Raw genomic sequence first — 18,789 nt, 5'->3', positions numbered from 1 at the left:
TCTACGGAATCTAAATCCGTTCCTGAAGATCCGCTCCTTTCGCATGGAGTCAATCAAGTCCCTCGTTTCAATCCTACAAGGAGGAGAACTTCTTGCATCCATCGACATCAGAGATGCATATCTGCATGTCCTTATATTTCCTCCTCACCAGAGATTTCTGAGCTTCGAAGTAAAACAGCACTTTCAGTTTGTAGCCTTGCCCTTCGGACTTGCTACAGCAACCTGGGTATTCATAAAAGTACTAGCCCCACCTCTTGCCAGGTTAAGGGCACAGCGCATAACTATCTTGGCTTACTTAGACGATCTATTGCTAATAGACCAGTCAGTGGCTCGCTTGAAGCAAGATGTAGCCATTGCAAGCAGTTACCTGGAAAGTCTGGGCTGGATTCTCAAGAAGAAATCCTCCTTAAAGCCACTAAAAAGGCTGGAGTATCTGGGCCTGATCATAGACGCAGCCCTGGAAAGGGTGTTCTTGCCTCCCGCAAAGATCAGCTCCATACCAGGAAAGGGTGTTCTTGCCTCCCCCAAAGATCAGCTCCATACAAGAGCTGGTGCGGATGGTCAGGTCAAAGAGAAATCCCTCAATTCGCCTTTGCATGAGGTTGTTGGGAAAGATGGTAGCTTCATTCGAAGCAGTTCCCTGTGCCCAATTCCATTCTAGATTGTTTCAAAACAGTATCCTATCTGCTTGGAATAAGACAATTCAAGCTTTGGATTTGCCAATGCGGCTGTCCCCAAGAGTGTCCCAAAGCCTCAGTTGGTTACTAACTCGGAACCTGCTGAAGGGAAAGTCCTTCAGACCAATTATCTGGAAAGTAGTAACGACAGATGCCAGCCTGTCAGGCTGGGGAGCAGTACTAGAAAAGACGACTGTCCAGGGACAGTGGTCAGGAACCGAAAGAGCCTTGCCCTTTATATGCCACGGCTGTAGAATATATAAATCACCAAGGGGGCACCAAAAGTCTCTCAGCTCAGAGAGAGGTAAACCAGATTTTAAATTGGGCAGAAGAGTGTCCCATGCCTATCAGCAGTTTTCATTCCGGGAGTACAGAATTGGCAGGCGGACTACTTAAGTCGCCAGCAGTTATTCCCGGGGGAATGGTCTCTTCATCCCGAAATTTTTTGGGCTGTTTACTGAAGATGGGGGACTCCGGACGTAGACCTTCTATGCATCCAGATTCAACACGAAGCTAGTCAAATTTGTGTCCAGGACAAGGGATCCACTCGCATACAGAACAGATGCGTTGGTGACCTCGTGGGATCAGTTTTCACTGATCTATGCATTTCCTCCGATTCAATTGCTGCCTCGACTTCTTCAAAACAATGATACCAGGGCGATGCCTGCAGCTGCAAGCATCACCCCAGAACAACCCTTTCAAGCTGAAGGCTGCATGTTTGTGTTACCTTGACGTGAAGAGGTTATTATTGGAAAAGTGTGAGACTTTCATATACTGTATTTTCCAATGTCCTTCCTTGTTTCTTTACACTTTTAATGTCTTCCATGTCCATTTCACACAGTCAAAAATGTATTTAATAGAATTTAAAGGGCAAACCCAGAATGCATGTTACAAGGTCATATTCTCTCTTTATAAAAGGCAAATAAGTAAACAAGTAAACCCCTCATTTAAGCCATATTGGGCATGTGAGTTCAACCAAAAAATCCACCTGGCCTCTGTTTTTTTATCAGATATTTAACCAGATCTCTATTTCTTGGTCATAATTTTGGTTGTTCAATTACCCAAAATTTGGGTTGATATAATTCTCCTCCATGCATCTGCCGCATATGTCTACTTAGGGCTCTAGCTTTATTTAGTGCTATATCATTAATATGTTCCAAGACCCACCATTTGAACTGACAAATAGTCTTGCCTGCGTATAGTCTAGGACACAGGCACCTTGCGGCATAGACCACTCCCTCTGAGCTACAGTTGAAAAATTACTTAAATTGGATCCATTGTACCATTATTTGGATTCAAGAATTCTTTTGTTGTGGAAATATAAGTGCATGCCTTACAATGGCCACATTTCAAACAACCCTTGCATCGTCCCGGTAGCCAGGTGGGTATTGAGGATTGTACTGGGATTTTCTCAAGGTGACTATGCACCAACATTTCTCACCCTTCTATATGTGATCATTGGATTTTTGGGGAGGACACTATTAAGATCTTTATCGTCATGTAGAATATTCCAGAACACTATTAAAGGAGTTGTAAAGTCTCAAAGTTCTTCACCTTAATGCATTAACCACTTAGGGACCGCCCGCCGTCGTTATACGTCGGTGCTTTGAAGAGGGATATCATTGTTATGGCAGCAGCTAGCTACCATAGCCCCAGTATCCTCTTCTTTAGTGGGCAGTCCGCTTTCAGATAAAAGTGGTCTCTGCAGGGGAATCCCCACAATATCACTTTTATCGGCGGTGGGAGAGAGCCCCCCTCATGCCGCTCTCTAGTGGCCTCCGTCGCTTACCGGAGCCGCCGGCAGTGGCGGAGGCGATCGGGTCGGGTCTCCTCTGTGGTATGGAGATTAGTGATGGAAGATGGCCTCCTCCCGTCTCCATACCACTTGTTTACTTGACGTAACATTGTCTTGTACAAAAAAAAAATGGGCTAACTTTACTGTTCCTATTTTTTAATTAAAAAAAGTGTAATTTTTTCCAAAAAAAGTGTGCTTGTAAGACTGCTGCGCAAATACGGTGTGACAAAGTATTGCAACGACCCCCATTTTCTCCAGGGTGTTAAAAAATATATATATATATATTATAATGTTTAGGGGTTCTAAGTAATTTACAAGTTAAAAACAGGTTTTTTTGCTAGAAAACACCAAATCTCAGAAAGAGAAGTGAAGTGGTAAAGGTAAAAAACCTTCTGTGGTGCAGCTGGCGCCCAGATCCCCCCCTTTGTCTTACCTGAACCCGTTCGTTCCAGCGACGTTCCAGCAGCTCCAGCCACTGTCTCGGGTCTTCATTGGATAGATTGATAGCAGCTCCTGTCAATCAAATCCAGTGACACGGGAGTCGGGAGCGTTTCAGCATGAGTGCCCCCAAGGAATGCGGTTCTCCATGGGGGCACTCGAGGAGAAGGAGCGCCGTCGGGGGACCCCAGAAATGGATGATTGGGGCCGCTCTGTGCAAAGCCCTTGCACAGCGGAGGTAAGTATGACATGTATGTTTATTTTTATTTTTTTAAACAAACCTTTACAATCACTTTAAGATCTTTATCATCATGTAGAATATTCCAATAACTTTTGATGTTGAAAATCTGGCCTGATTGTTTGGAATATGAGCCAATAATTCGTAGGCCTGCCTGTGTCCATTTTTTTTTTTTTTTTTTTTTTTTTTTTTTTTTTGACCCAGTAAACTTTCTCTCAAAAAATATCCTTCACCTCTTTGATATGATTTTTTTAAGTTCATGCATTTTCTAGCATCTGCGGGCAAAATGTTTCACTAATAATGCACTCTCTGCCCAGAATGCCAACTCTGTTGAACAATTAAATTTTCACTCATATGAATTGGCCTGTGTTTATGCCTTTCTTTAGAGATGTTGAGTGGTGACTATGCCAGTGGAGTAGGGCATTTGTGGATGTCGGCTTACGACATATTGGGGTCTGAATTGTGTCATTGGCGTCCCTTGTGATGGTCAGATCCAAAAAGTTAATGTTATCAGGGCTCAAAATTTCAAGTCCTGAGCTGCTAGCCAGGCCTTAAGAGTTACTCGCACCCAGTTGCCCCACCCAACCCTTACCCTGCCCGTCCCTAATTCTGCCCCTAAACACACCCTCATAAATTTATCTCATGAAATAACACTGTTAAATGATTTATGCACAATTAAGTTACAAAAATAATTAGTAACAACAACTTGATCAGTGCCACGTTTTAGTGCAGCCTCATTAGTACCCATTAATGCAGCCTATCAGTGCCACGTATCCGTGCAGCTGATCAGTGCCCATCGATGCCGCCTCCCCACCTTTGGCCATCGATGCCGCCTCCCCACCTTTGGCCATCGATGCCCATCAATGCCGCCTCAATGCAATGGAATTAGAGGCATAGGTATTGGATGGGGAGGGGGTTGGTGTGGAATGGAATCATAAGTATGATTCAGACCTATGCCTCCAATCAACCCCACACCCCCTTCCTCCCAGCACACATCTTGTTATATCCCCCATTTAATGCCTCCAACCCCCTCAAGCACATGTACTGCTTCAAAGGGGTCAGGCATCATGTAAACACTGAGGGCGGGGATGAGCGGCAGGAGGGAGGTGAAAAGGGGCGGTCCCAGGCAGAGGACTACTCCTACTGAAATGCCCTTCGCTGTGAGCCTGTGCAGGGGGCAGGGATGAGCGTCAGGAGGGAGGTGGAGAGGGGCGGTCCCAGGCGGCAATTGCTATTGAAATGCCTGCACATTGTGCGGCAGAAAAGGCACTGGCTATACATTCCCAGGTCGGCACAGCCCTGTCCATGCTCGCACTCCTTATAATTTCACTCGCCAAATGCGAGCAGGCGAGTTGAAATTTTGAGGGCTGATATTGTTATAATCAATTTCACTATGAAGTACATGCCAATTTCATTCGCATTTAAACAGTCCACAAATTCCACAAGAGTTTGTTTAGTGCCCTTCCACGAGTTAAAGACTTCATCTATAAAGCAAACCCAAAGTAGGATCCTTGAGGTATACTGATCCATAATATCAATGAATACCTGGGTGCGCTCCCACCAACCAAGAAATAGGATGGTATGTGTTGGTGCACATGCTGTGCCAGTGGCAGTGCTTTTGCGCTGTTTATATATTTTGCCATCGAATAAAAAGTAGTGTTCCAATATAAACTTTAATAGTTTCAATATTTATTCTGTATATATCTGGAAGACAACTCCTCTAGTATCCAAGAAGAAACTGCAGGCTCGTAAGCCAAGCTGGTGTCCAGTATTGCTATAGAGAGCCTCTACATCCAAACTAGCTAGCCATGTATCTTCATCTAGGACTATGTCTGTCAACTCATTGACAAAGTCCCACATGTCCTCAATATATTATAATTCATGGACAAATGGACACATGATGAAATCTTTATATTGGCTAGCCCCCTTCTGTTAGATTGCAATTCCTGGACACAATTGGAAGACCAGGTGGTCTATCCTGATGTTTGTGAACCTTTTGGTAGTGCATAAAAGGTTGCGATTGTGGGGGTGATTGTTAATGGTGACTGTACAAATGAATGACTTTGAAGGGTACTCCTCTATCAAGCCCTCCCTTTAGAATACTTCTTAGTTACTCCAGGTATTCAGGTGTCAGATCCTTTGATAACACTTCATAGTTGGCTTCATTACTTAAGATGTCGTAGCACATCTTAAGATAGAAGGGTCTCTCCATCAAGACAAAATTCTTGTTATATATTCTTGATATATAGTAATCAGGTATACAATCTGTCTGATATACAACTCGCCGGCGCACTTATGGCAGTGCTTAAAAGAGGTGTATCATTTTTACAGACTCAGGATTTTGATTTATTCGAGTGGGTAAAGGATATCAACCTATTTGCCGGGAAATTAGCATTGAGAAAAGAATATAAGGATAAGCCTATACAGCAAGTTGAGGACATTACTTCAAAGGATATAGAAGCATTAAGACTTGTAGAATCATTACAAAATGAATGTGAGGGATGAAGTAGGGACTTTTTAAGGGTCCCTTCTCCCCATTCAAGCCAAGAAGCAACTACACCCATCTTTCCCACAAGGGAGCCATATACAGAGGGGCTAGTCAATATATAGACTTCATTATGCGCCCATTTGTCCATGAATTATCATATACTGAGGACATGCGGGACTTTGTCAATAAGTTGACGGACATAGTCTTGGACAAAGATATGTGGTTAGCTAGTTTGGATTTAGAGTCCCTCTAGCAACATTAGACATTATCTTGGCTTACAACCCTGCAGGTTCTTCTTGGATACCAGAGGAGTTTTCTTACAAACACATACAGAATTCATTTTGGAACTACTGAAGTTTTTTATACTGGAACACAACTTCTTTTTATTTGATTGCAAAATATATAAGCAGCGCAAAAACACTGCCATGGGCACAGCAGGTGCACCGACATATGCCAACTTATTTTTGGACCGGTGGGAGTGCACCCAGGTATTGATATTATTGATCAGTATACCTCAAGGATCCTACTTTGGGTGTGCTTTGAGGACCTTATCTTGTGGAAGGGCACTAATAAAACCTTTGTGGACTGTTTAAATGTGAATGAAATTGGCATGTACTTCACTAGTGAAATTAATTATAACCATAGGATTTTTTCCATCATGCTTACCTGTAAAATCCTTTTCTTTGAGTACATCACAGGACACAGAGCCGGTTATTATAACTACTTGGGTTATAAGCCACCTATAGGTGACTGGACACTGGTAGATCAATCAGAACAATCAAACAGGAAGTCCTCCCCTATATAACCCCTCCTACACTGGAAGCACTTCAGTTTTGTAGCAAGCAATACATTTCCAAAAGAGGGGAGGGACCTCTGTAATGCACTCAAAGAAAAATATATTTTACAGGAAAGTATGAAGAAAAAAATTCTACTTTCTTTATCGTACAGCACAGGATACAGAGCCGGTTATTATAATAACTACTTGGGATGTCCCAAAGCAATATCCTTGAGGGGAGGGAGACACCATCATAGAAACTGCCACCAGAGAAGGACCTACTCTATTTGTAATACGCTGAGGCCAAAGGCAGTATCCTCCACGTTATTGTCATCCACCCGGTAAAAATCCTGTAGCTGTAGTATTATTATTATTGTTATACAGGATTTATATAGCGCCAACAGTTTGCATAGCGCTTTACATCATGAGGGCAGACAGTACACTTACAATACAAATCCACACAGGAGGGATCAGAGGGTCCTGCTCGTTAGAGCTTACCATCTAGAATGTATAAACCAGAGACCAAATGGTGGTCTTGCACACCTAGGCCACTGATGACGGATGGCCCAAGATACTCCCCCATACCTGGTAAAGAATCTCTCCCCAGAAAAAAAATGGGATTTTGCCCTTTAAACAATCGGCATTGATGATAAACTGGCAGAACCACTGCTAAATATTCAACCTGGATGCCACCTGCCCTTCCTGGGCTCTTCTGGCAGCATAAACCAGGATTCCTGACCTGTACTGACAGCTCAAGTAGATCCTGAGCACCTGAACTACCTCTAGAGTATGTAGCACTCTCTCCTGCCAACTGCAGATTAGGAGAAAAATAAAAGGCAAGACACTCCTGATTCAAGTGAAACCACTTTAGGCAATAAAAATGGATGAGAACGCAACATCACCTTATGATGCGAGACCAAGAACGGCTCCTTGCATGAAAAGAGCCGCCAACTGACACTCCACTTGGTGAAGTGATGGCAACCAAAGAGGCCACCTTCCAAGATAAAGGACTAACAGAATCTCCCAATTGGTTCAAAAAGTGGCCTCTGCAAGGACAGTCCAGATCAAATTCAAGTCCCAAGGACAAAAGAGTGGCCCAATAGGCAGGACTGTCCAGTATGCATGCTGTATGAACCAAGAAGTGAGAAACAATGGACACTGGGAAAAAAAGTGGATAGAGATGAACTCTGACACTTAATGGTACTTAAGGCTAATCTTTCCCCTACTGATTGGGGAAAGAAAAAAGAAAATCTCCCACTCACACTTCCTGGCTTCATCCAAGCAAAAAAATATTTTCAAGTCCTGTAATTAAAGTTCCCCGAAGCTGGCTACCAGGGGCTCAACAGTGCTGAGATACAGAACTCAAGACCATTAGGTCCCACTGGACTGGGAGCGTACAAGAAGCAATGCCTGCAAGACTCGCTATGTCAGTGTACCAAGTCCTCCTGGGCTAATTCGTCCAACACTAATACCAGTGTTACCACCTCCCGGATTCTTCACAAAAGATGTGGCATAAGCCGAAACAGAGAAAAAACTTCAAATGGGAGAATCGGTCCCTAAGGTTTTACCAGTTCGTCTACCCCTATTGGCAGTGGGAGTCTCGTCCCGGACACACCTGCCCCAACTTGTAGAACTTGGAATCTAGTAGATTCACCTACAGAGTTCCCCCTGCCTCTATTCTATACCTGTAATATGTATTGGCGATAGAGACAGCACTTGGCATTTCCGGATTGAACCTACAACTGGTTTGTCACATAATCCAGAGCAAGGTGTACTGGCCAAAAATTCCAAGATATTGATGGGCAGTATTCTCTCCTGTGGAGACCAAGCCCACTGAACTGTAGCTATCCTGAAATCAACTAGAGAGACTGGCATCAGTGGTTATCTTCCAAATTCCTGAAAAAGAAGGATATTGACCACCAATTTTTGCTCTGCTCCGGGAACAGAGCCCTCCGGCAATCCAATGCCTGGATCTTCAAGTTCCAGACAGAGCATGATCCTCTACCAAGACCTGGAGTAGGACTGTATGTAGGGAACATGCTTCGACCTAAATGCATCTTCCTCCTGCAGAAATATATCAAAGGAACCCCTGGAATCGACTGCTTCCTGAGGAAAGATTATGGAGGTAATGAGTATTGAGGCGTCTTCAGCAAGCCTAGCACTGGGGTTAGACACTTTGTGAACCCTCCAGAGCTGTGGCCAGCCCCAAAGGAAGAGTCGCAAAAAAAAAAAAAACGACTTTCCACTGCAATTACAGAAATCTTTAAGCCTGGAAACAAGCCGCAACATGAAGACGTGCGTTTACAGATGATTATGGACCCTGAAATCTACCTCTTGCAGAGAGGTCATCACTGAACAGATCTAGCCTATCTAAAACAGAAGGATGCTCAACAGCTTGAGATCTTAAGATAGACCTTGTGTCCCTATTTGGTTTTGGAACTGCTACCATTTAATTGTCTCACAATAATGAGCCCATAACTTCTGCTCCAAGAGCCAATGCAAGGCAAAAGACTGAAGGCTCTGTGGCAGACCCAGACAGTCCCAAGAGGTGCACTTAACCTACCAGGTTTCTGCTGGTTAAAGAAGGAGCAAACCACCTCAGGCTGCCCTAAGAACCTGTGGTCCGAGATACTGTCAAAACACTGCAACCTCAGATGCCTCTTTCACTTAGGAGGGAAAACAACTTGCAGCCCCTGGTATTCCTGGGAAGTTTCCCATTCAAGTACTAACCAGGCTTGATCCGAGATTAGGCGCCACAGTTGCTCAGATACCCCTGATGCCATTGGTCCAACAGGAGAAGTGAACACCGCCAGATCACTGTACCTGAGGGCAGTGTACCTGCCTCCCCCAGCTGCCTCTCCCTTCTGGGGTCATTTAACTAGTCTAAAAGGTACATAATAAAGTGACTATATTAGACAAAAACGAATACGTAGTTCCACAAGGATGCAGGCCTAGACAACTTTGGTCCACCGCTATACAACACCGTAGGTATGCAAGTATGCAGGTACCCAGGTATGCCGTTATGTAGGTACCTAGGAATGCAAACATGCAAATATATAATTATTCTTGCTGTTCATACAATTACGTATGCAGTAAAATGCAAAAAGAATCTATACAGTTTAATGTAAGTAAGCACATATTTATACATGCGTTTATAGACAGTCATGTGTCTATACATCATGCGTCCGTGTGTGTATATGTATATGAGAGTGTGTGTGTGTGTGTGTGTATATATATATATATATATATATATATATATATATATATATATATATATATATATACACACACACAGTATCTCACAAAAGTGAGTACACCCATTACATTTTTGTAAATATTTTATTATATCTTTTCATGTGACAACACTGAAGAAATGACACTTTGCTACAGTGAAAAGTAGTGAGTGTACAGCTTGTATAACAGTGTACATTTGCTGTCCCCTCAAAATAACTCAACACACAACCATTAATGTCTAAACTGCTGGCAACAAAAGTGAGTACACCCCTAAGTGAAAATATCCAAATTGGGCCTAAAGTGTCAATATTTTGTGTGGCCACCATTATTTTCCAGCACTGCCTTAACCCTCTTGGACATGGAGTTTACCAGAGCTTCACAGGTTGCCACTGGAGTCCTCTTCCACTCCTCCATGACAACATGATGAAGCTGGTGGATGTTGCGCTCCCCCACCTTCTGTTTGAGAATGCTCAATAGGGTTTAGGTCTGAAGACATGCTTGGCCAGTCCATCACCTTCACCCTCAGCTTCTTTAGCAACGCAGTGGTCGTCTTGGAGGTGTGTTTGGGTTCATTATGTTGGAATACTGCCCTGCAGCCCAGTCTCCAAAGGGAGGGGATTATGCTTGGCTTCAGTATGTCATAGTACATGGTGGCATTCATGGTTCCCTCAATGAACTGTAGCTCCCCAGGGCCGGCAGCACTCATGCAGCCCCAGACCATGATACTCCTACCACCACGCTTGACTGTAGGCAAGACAAACTTGTCTTTGTGCTCCTCACCTGGTTGCCGCCACACACACTTGACACCATATAAACCAAATAAGTTTATCTTGGTCTCATCAGACCACAGGCCATGGTTCCAGTAATCCATGTCCTTGGCCTGCTTGTCTTCAGTAAACTGCAGGCTTTATTGTGCATCATCTTTAGAAGAGGCTTCCTTCTGGGACGACAGCCATGCAGACCAATTTGATGCAGTGTGCGGTGTATGGTCTGAGCACTGAGAGGCTGACCCCCTACCCCTTCAAGCTCTGCAGCAATGCTGGCAGCACTCATTGGTCTATTTCCCAAAGACAACCTCTGCATATGGTGCTGAGCACGTGCACACAACCTCTCTGGTCGACCACGACGAGGCTTGTTCTGAGTGGAACCTGTCCTGTTAAACCGCTGTATGGTCTTGGTCACCATGCTGCAGCTCAGTTTCAGGGTCCTGGCAATCTGCTTATAGCCTAGGCCATCTTTATGTAGAGCAACAATTCTTTTCTTTTTTTCAGACCCACAGAGAGTTCTTTGCCATGAGGTGCCGTGTTGAACTTCCAGTGACCAGTATGAGAGTGTGAGAGCAAAACACCAAATTTAACACACCTGCTCCCCGTTCACACCTGAGACCTTGTAACACTAACGAGTCACATGACATCGGGGAGGGAAAATGGCTAATTGGGCCCAATTTGGACATTTTCACTTAGGGGTGTACGCACTTTTGTTGGCAGGGGTTTAGACATTAATGGCTGTGTGAGTTATTTTGAGGGGACAGCAAATTTACATTGTTATAAAAATTGTACACTTACTACTTTACCTTGTAGCAAAGTGTCATTTCTTCAGTGTTGTCGCATCGCACGCACGTGTGTGTGTGTGTGTGTGTGTGTGTGTGTGTGTGTGTGTGTGTGTGTGTATATGTATGTATATATATATATATATATATATATATATATATATATATATATACACAAAATGTGTAGACACGAGTCTATGCGACGTGTGCCTTATGCAGACACGAGTCTGTGCGACGTGTGCCTTATGCAGACACGAGTCTGTGCGACGTGTGCCTTATGCAGACACGAGTCTGTGCGACGTGTGCCTTATGCAGACACGAGTCTGTGCGACGTGTGCCTTATGCAGACACGAGTCTGTGCGACGTGTGCCTTATGCAGACACGAGTCTGTGCGACGTGTGCCTTATGCAGACACGAGTCTGTGCGACGTGTGCCTTATGCAGACACGAGTCTGTGCGACGTGTGCCTTATGCAGACACGAGTCTGTGCGACGTGTGCCTTATGCAGACACGAGTCTGTGCGACGTGTCGTGTGCCCTATGCAGACACGAGTCTGTGCGACTTTTTGACCATGTGAAATGTACATGGAAGACATTAAAAGTGTAAAGAAACAAGGAAGGACATTGAAAAATATTTAGTTCGGGAATATTCCTTTATCCCATTGTTTTGCAAATCTATGTACACTACAAACTGTATGATGGAATCTGTTCTGATATCACTGTTTTACAAACCTGGCAGTCCTACGTATCTTTAGCCGCGTGATGTCCTAAATGAGTGGGCCTCTCCTCACTCCACCAGACTCCTAATCCTCAATAGACAGAATGGGTCAAAACGGAAAATCAACACTTGATTGAATTAGAAGTGAAGTGAAAATTCCCAGGCTCACCCCTATTGAGGGGTGGGGGATTCCAGAGTTGAGTAACAGACTGAAAAGGAGGGGAGGACTTGGATATCTCCAAAAAGAAACGCACAGCAGTGTAATAATCACAAAAATAGAAAATACTTATTGATAAAATTCCCACAAAAAGGCAACATTCACCACACCATAGTAAAAACCATTAAAGACAACATTGTCAATAGTGTTAAAAAAGAAAAAGACCCGGGCTCTCATGCATTACCCACTGTCATACCAGCAGTCAACCGTATACAGGGATGAGGCAATTGGTTGAAAGCAATGATGGCCAAGGAATTGCTGAAACAATTGTGAATCTAACTAGACCAATAGTTTAGACACATCAAAAATAGTCCTTGAAAACAATGAGTGGAACCAATCAGCCCATATTGTGTGGACTGCTTATTGATTAAATGGATGCCTGCAGGCGCTTAATGGAAAATGAAGGATCAGATCAACTAGCATGTACAAAGAATGACAGAGGAACAGAGACAGACTAGCCAGACTGAGTTAATAAGTTCAATCACTTTAGCTGTGGTCAGGACTGCGTTTATTACCAATAAGGGCTCGTTATGCCACAGTAGCTACCCTTAGTATACCTTCTGGTTCAGGCAGGAACTACAGCTATATGAGCTACTGTTGGGAAAAGCCTTGAATGTACGGAACTCCCTGGTTTTGAGGTGGATATTACAGTGTATGCCTGAGGTAATACTCAGGAAGGGTTCTAATCACAGGAATTGAGCCAATTATTAGTCAAGACAAGCATGAGCTCTAAGTGGACAGCCTGGTTTGATCTAGTCCAGGGTCTGATGGAAGCAGTACCTCCAGTGGACAACCAGACTAGCCCGAATCCCTAGTTACTGAGGTTGGGAGTTGTTCAAGTAATATATATTTAGTAAAGAGTGTTCCTTTCTTCCTCTTTTTTTCCCTTCCTCTGGTTACTATATCCACAAAATCACTGCTTTTGCTATTTGCCAATCAATAAATACTAATCCTCCCTGAAGTATACATATATACACAGTCAAAACATTTTATATAGTTTTGTACCAATGCACAGGGTAACGTACCCTTCATTGAGCTGAAATTACTTTCTTGGGTCCTTTAGCTGTTCACTTAATTGCCTGCTTGATGTAGACATCTCCTATTGGTGGAGGAAATGCTTATCTCCAGCAGCTGTGCCCTCATGGTCTCCAGAGGTAGGAGAACTCATGGGGGTGGTGGGGAGGCAAGTGCCCAGGAAGATTGAGCTGGTAAAAATACCTGGGCACCAGCTTTTCTCATAGAGGAAATTGTGACTTTGATCCATTACGCGGCAAGGTGGCTTAACAAGAGATGTTTCGAATCAAGACCGAGGAGTAAAGTGATGCATTATTTACATTTCATTTTTGCCTGGAGTTGTGCTTTAATCAGAGCTAAGCTTTTTAAATATATGCATTTTTTAATATGTTAGAAATCCTCTGACAATAAATGCATTTATTCCTGTATAGGGCGTAGAACTTTCTGGTCTGTCTGCTGCCATTAGCCATTTCCTGAACTGCTTCCTCAGCTCCTTCCCCAACTCAGTTGCTCACCTCCCGGCTGATGAGCTAGTCTCCAAGAAGAAAAACAAGAAGCGCAAAAACAGAAACCTCAGTAGTGCTGACAACACGGCCTGGGCCAGTGTCACCCCTCAGGAACTCTGGAAGAACATCTGCTCTGAAGCCAAAGCCTACTTTGATTTTGACCTTGAATGGTAGGTGGTACAGATACCCCAGGCTTTTAGGTTGAGATTTCACTCATATACCAAGTTTTAAGCACCAGCATATGCATGCAGTACATGGTCAACATCATACTGGAGTAGTAGATTCTTTGAGGGGGATCTACTAAAACTGGAGAGTGTAAAGTCTGGTTCAGCTCTGCATAAAAGCCAATCAGCTTCCAGGTTTTGTTATCAAAGCTTAATTGAACAAGCTGAAGATAGAAGCTTATTGGCTACCATGCACAGCTGCACCAGATACTGATTTCTTCAGTTTTAGTAAATCTGCCCCATGATGTCATCAGAAGACAGTGGCTAATTGGTGAGAGCTGGGTTTGCTGCGAATATTTTTTTTTTTTTTTCAAATACTTTTTCTTAAAACAATATACACATAAAGAATATCAGGTAGGTAAAACATCATATATGAAGACATCTCATAATTCACAGTGATTCAGTCCAGAGGACCTTCTTCCCTATACAGGGAAAGAGAAACTCCAGTAAGAATTTGAGGTCCCCACGTGTAATCCAGTGATTCTGCCTTTTTATTTAAAAAAACAAAAATAACAATTTAACTAAATACAAAAAAACCATGGACAAATAATATATATAGTGTGGAATACTGCACAACCCCATAAGATACAGCAGCAAGCCAAGTCTGTACCCCCACCCACAGGCCGGGCCCATCAACATTTAACAAATATATAACCCCATCTCCGTACCCCTTAACCCCTTTATGATTCACCCCCTCTTCCAGTGTCCCCTTTGAGTCAACCCACCTAAACCAGACCTTCCTAAATTTCTTGGGAGCTCCCCTGGCCTCATACGTCATAGAGAAGAACGTCAGCATTCACTACTTTCAGCCACATTCCTAGCTTCAGTTGTTCCATCGTATGGATCCATCTCCTAGCTATGAGCTTACTAACTCCAAAATACAATACCTCAAGGAACACTTTGTTGAGCTCATTCAACTTTTCTTGGTCAAAAATTCCCGGGAGGCATTTCAAGGGGGAACGTATATTTGGAATGTCGAAGTTGTAGACCACAGTGGTCGCACCTTGGCACATTCCCACACCATATGAACAAAAGTTCCATCTGCCCCCAGACATTTAAGACAAGTAGCAGAGTCTCTCCTGTGCATACGAAAAAGTCTGACCGGTGTATAATGCATCTGATGGAGCTACCGCGGCTGTATCATCTTATCCGTTGAAGAAATGACAGAGCCCAGATAAGTATCCAAAGCCTCCTACCACAACTCCGGTACAAACCCTTCCCAGCGGGACCTAGCCCCATCTATCAACCTGGAGTCCCCAGGGCTCACCGCCTGATAGTATCTGGAAATTCATTTGGCCCGATCAGGATCCAAAAGGACCTTTTCCATAGAAGTATTTTGTAGCTGGACCTCCCCAGTACCAAACTGCGCCACGTGATGCAGCTGAGCATATCGAAAATGTCAAGTTCTGGGTATCCCGAACTGTTCCCTCAGCTGAGCAAAGGTGCACATCCTTCCTTTCTGATATATGTGGTGGAGATACCTAACCCCATATTTAGCCCACACAAATCCACCCTCCATTTTAAAGAACTCCGTCAGGACTCTTATACCACAAAGGACCTACCCTTCTACCTAGTACACCCTTCCTTTCCTGTGAGTATTCTAGTTTCTTCTCAGACACCATAAAAAAAAAAAAAAAAAATCTTGATAGGCTTACATACAGCTCTATCCCAGTGAGGTTTCTGGCAAGTCATTTTTTATCTCTTCAATGGGTAAATTACTTCAACGGAATTCCCAGTTTCAACCAAATTATTGTGGGTGCTACTGTCAACTGTTGTCACACTAATGGGATCTCTTTAATCTAGAACATATGATTCTGGAGACTCACTGCAACTGCGGGACAGCAGTGGGCACGTGCTGAGACCAAAATATTCTAATGGATTGCTTTTGTGGGCCGTTGGCTAACTGAACCTGTTACCGTTAACCCACAATTCTAATGGTTTTGGGTGAAGACAGCTTTTAAAATAGAATAACAGGACAAAACATAAGACACTGACCTTCAGCCTAGTAATGCATTTAGTCAGAAATAATGGTTTTATTTTTCAATACCACTACTATAATTTGTACAAAAGTCACAGAATCGCTGTGCATGCCAGAATTGTGTCTGCACTGTGTACCTTATACTGGAAACCATATCAAGTCGGTGTAAAGATTACACCTCCCAGCATGCTTTGCTGGGAGGTGTAATGCTTTGGTTTATAGAGACGTGTACAGCACTGTGCATTAGATCTCTCGCTCTGTATTTTTGAAAATTCCTAAAACAATCTGATTTAAAAAAAAAAAAAAAAATCATTCTTTTCCTCAAAATTCCTAAAACAATACCCCATAATGACAACATAAAAGAAGTTTGTTTGAAATCTTTGCAAATTTATTAAAAATAAACGAAAAAATCACACGTACATAAATATTCACAGCCTTTGCCATGACACAATATTGAGCTCAGGTGCATCAGTTTCCACTAATAATCCTTGAGATGTTTCTACAACTTGATTGGCGTCCACCTGTGGTAAGTTCAGTTGATTGGACATGATTTGGAAAGGCGCACACCTATCTATATAAGGTCCCACAGTTAACCGTGCATGTCAGAGCACAAACCAAGCAATGAAGTCCAATGAATTGTCTAGATCTCTGAGACAGGATTGTACTGAGTTACAGATCTTGGGAAGGGTACAGAAAAATGTCTGCAGCATTGAAGGTCTCCATGAGCACAGTGCCCTCCATCATAATCTGTAAATGGAATTAGTTTGGAACCACGAGGACTCTTCCTAGAGCGAGCAGTCCGGCCAAACTGAGCGATCAGGGGAGAAGGGCCTTCGTCAGGGAGGTGACCAAGAATCTAATGGTTACTCTGACAGAGCGCCAGCGTTTCTCTGTGGAGAGAGGAGAACCTTCCAGAAGCACAACCATCCATGCAGCACTCCACCAATCAGGCATGTATGGTAGAGTGGCCAGACTGAAGCCACTCCTCATTAAAAGGCACATGACAGCCCACCCAACAAAATTCTCTTGTCTGCTGAAACAAAGATTGAACTATTTGGCCTGAATGGCAAGTGTCATGTCTTGAGGAAACCTGGCACTGATCATCGCCTGGCCAATACCATCCCTACAGTGAAGCATGGTGGTGGCAGCATCGTGCTGTGGGGATGTTTTTCAGTGGCAGGAATTGGGAGTCTAATCAGGATCATGCACAGTCACCAAGTTCTGCTTGGCAGTGTGCTCAGATCTCCAATGTTTTCATTCCATTTGTAATCTGTCTGATGGGTTGTAGACGTGCAGCTTATGAACCCTTTCATGACTGGAATAATTGAAGCCTAGATGTAGACCAAATTTAGCATGTGTTGTTTAACTTGGGTTTACACTAATTTGCCTACCTAAATCATTTTAAACTTGTTTTTATAGCACTTATAAGGATTTTACATGGCACACTTTTTTTTCATAAATAACCTACCAAACTCCAGGTATGGATTTTAATGAATAGTTAAATTGACCCATCTTGGACCAATGTAAGTATGCATATGCCATACCTATGGGATGCTGTTCAAGCATAAAATCTATGTAGTAGTCACTGCTTCTACAGTGATCACCGCTTTCTTCTGGGTTGTGTGAGCGGCCCTGTTGCGGAGTATCCACAGGGGATCTCTCGGCATGGGGTGCTTTCACAGAGTTCCTTGCAGTTTTGCCACCCAGCATAGGACCCGTACAACAGTGACAATTACTGTTGCGGCGACTACTGCAGTGATTATCCACTTCCACAGTAGTCCCACAGACATGACATATGCATACTTAAGTTGGTTGAAGCTGGGCCAATGTGACTATGCATTTAAATCCATACCTGGAGTTCAGCTTTAACTTCTTGCCTACTGGGCACATTTACCCCCTTCCTGCCCTGGCCAGCTTTCAGCGCTGTTGCACTTTGAATGACAATTGGACGGTCATGAAACGCTGTACCCAAACAAAATTTTTATATTTTTTTTAAACAGAGCTTTCTTTTGTTGGTATTTAATCACCACTGGGTTAATGAAAACAAAAAAAGACCGAAAATTAAAAAAAAAAAAAAAAAGTTTTTCTTAGTTTCTGTTATCAAACTTTGTAAACAAGTAATCGTTCTGCTTCACTAATGTGCGCTGATGGGCACTGATAGGCTACACTGATGGGCGGGACTGATAGGTGGGACTGACAGATTGATGATGCGCGGTGTCCCAGGGACAGAGCGCACCACCGCGCTGCTTGGGCACGCAAGAGTGGGACAGCGCCATATGACGTCGTCCCAGAACGAAAGGGCTGCCTCCCACCTGTCATTTGACAGTACGTCGGGTGGGAGGTGGTTAAAATCATTTTAATTATTTTACTTATAACGGTTATTAAACATTGTTCATTAATTGTATTATGCTTTTAAATCTTCTGTGTGAGGCATAGATGCAGCCTGCTGGCTTGTTTTAAACTGATACAAACCAGCTCTTCCAAAAAAATTGTTTTTAAACTTGTGTATAAATATATACTTTCTCTCTTTGTTTAGTGAAAATGTGGATCATGCGGTGGAAGTGTACAACCTGCAAAAAATTAGCCTTCTCAGAGAAATCTCTATTAAAGTTGGCATTCAGGTAAATCTTTGACCTTTTTACCACAGTGCGGTCCTCTGCCTCTGGTGTAGACATGGAAGAAGGGAAAGGTCTGTTGTCCATAGCCATTGGCCTATTTTGTCTGTGGCATTGGCATAGTAGATACAATGATTTGGCAACAATCCATTAATCTTCATTTTCTTTGTGTTCATAAAAGCAATGATATGTGAAAATGCAGGCTTTGCAGCTATATCCACCAGTGATTTCATTACAGCAAATCAAAAATTGCTGGGTAGGTCAACATTTGTGATTTCTTCACAGAGCCACAAATAAAAACCATTGCTATCTTTTATTACTATTA

The 18,789-nt window shown here is 43.2% G+C and overlaps 1 protein-coding gene across 3 annotated transcripts in view; it reads left to right on the top strand.

The window, feature by feature from the left end:
- The window catches only part of CLUH (clustered mitochondria homolog), a 177,030-nt gene that overhangs the window by 109,214 nt on the left and 49,027 nt on the right, over nucleotides 1–18,789 (top strand). For all 3 annotated transcript variants that reach the window (XM_073616707.1, XM_073616706.1, XM_073616708.1), the window contains exons 16-17: nucleotides 13,573–13,817; nucleotides 18,386–18,470. In XM_073616707.1, the coding sequence (XP_073472808.1) occupies nucleotides 13,573–13,817; nucleotides 18,386–18,470 (330 nt within the window). The remainder of the gene's footprint in view (nucleotides 1–13,572; nucleotides 13,818–18,385; nucleotides 18,471–18,789) is intronic.

The sequence above is a fragment of the Aquarana catesbeiana genome, linkage group LG02 (genome assembly GCF_042186555.1).
Source record: "Aquarana catesbeiana isolate 2022-GZ linkage group LG02, ASM4218655v1, whole genome shotgun sequence".
Classification (NCBI taxonomy): Eukaryota; Metazoa; Chordata; class Amphibia; order Anura; family Ranidae; genus Aquarana; species Aquarana catesbeiana.
This window is presented reverse-complemented; position numbering and strand designations above follow the sequence as displayed.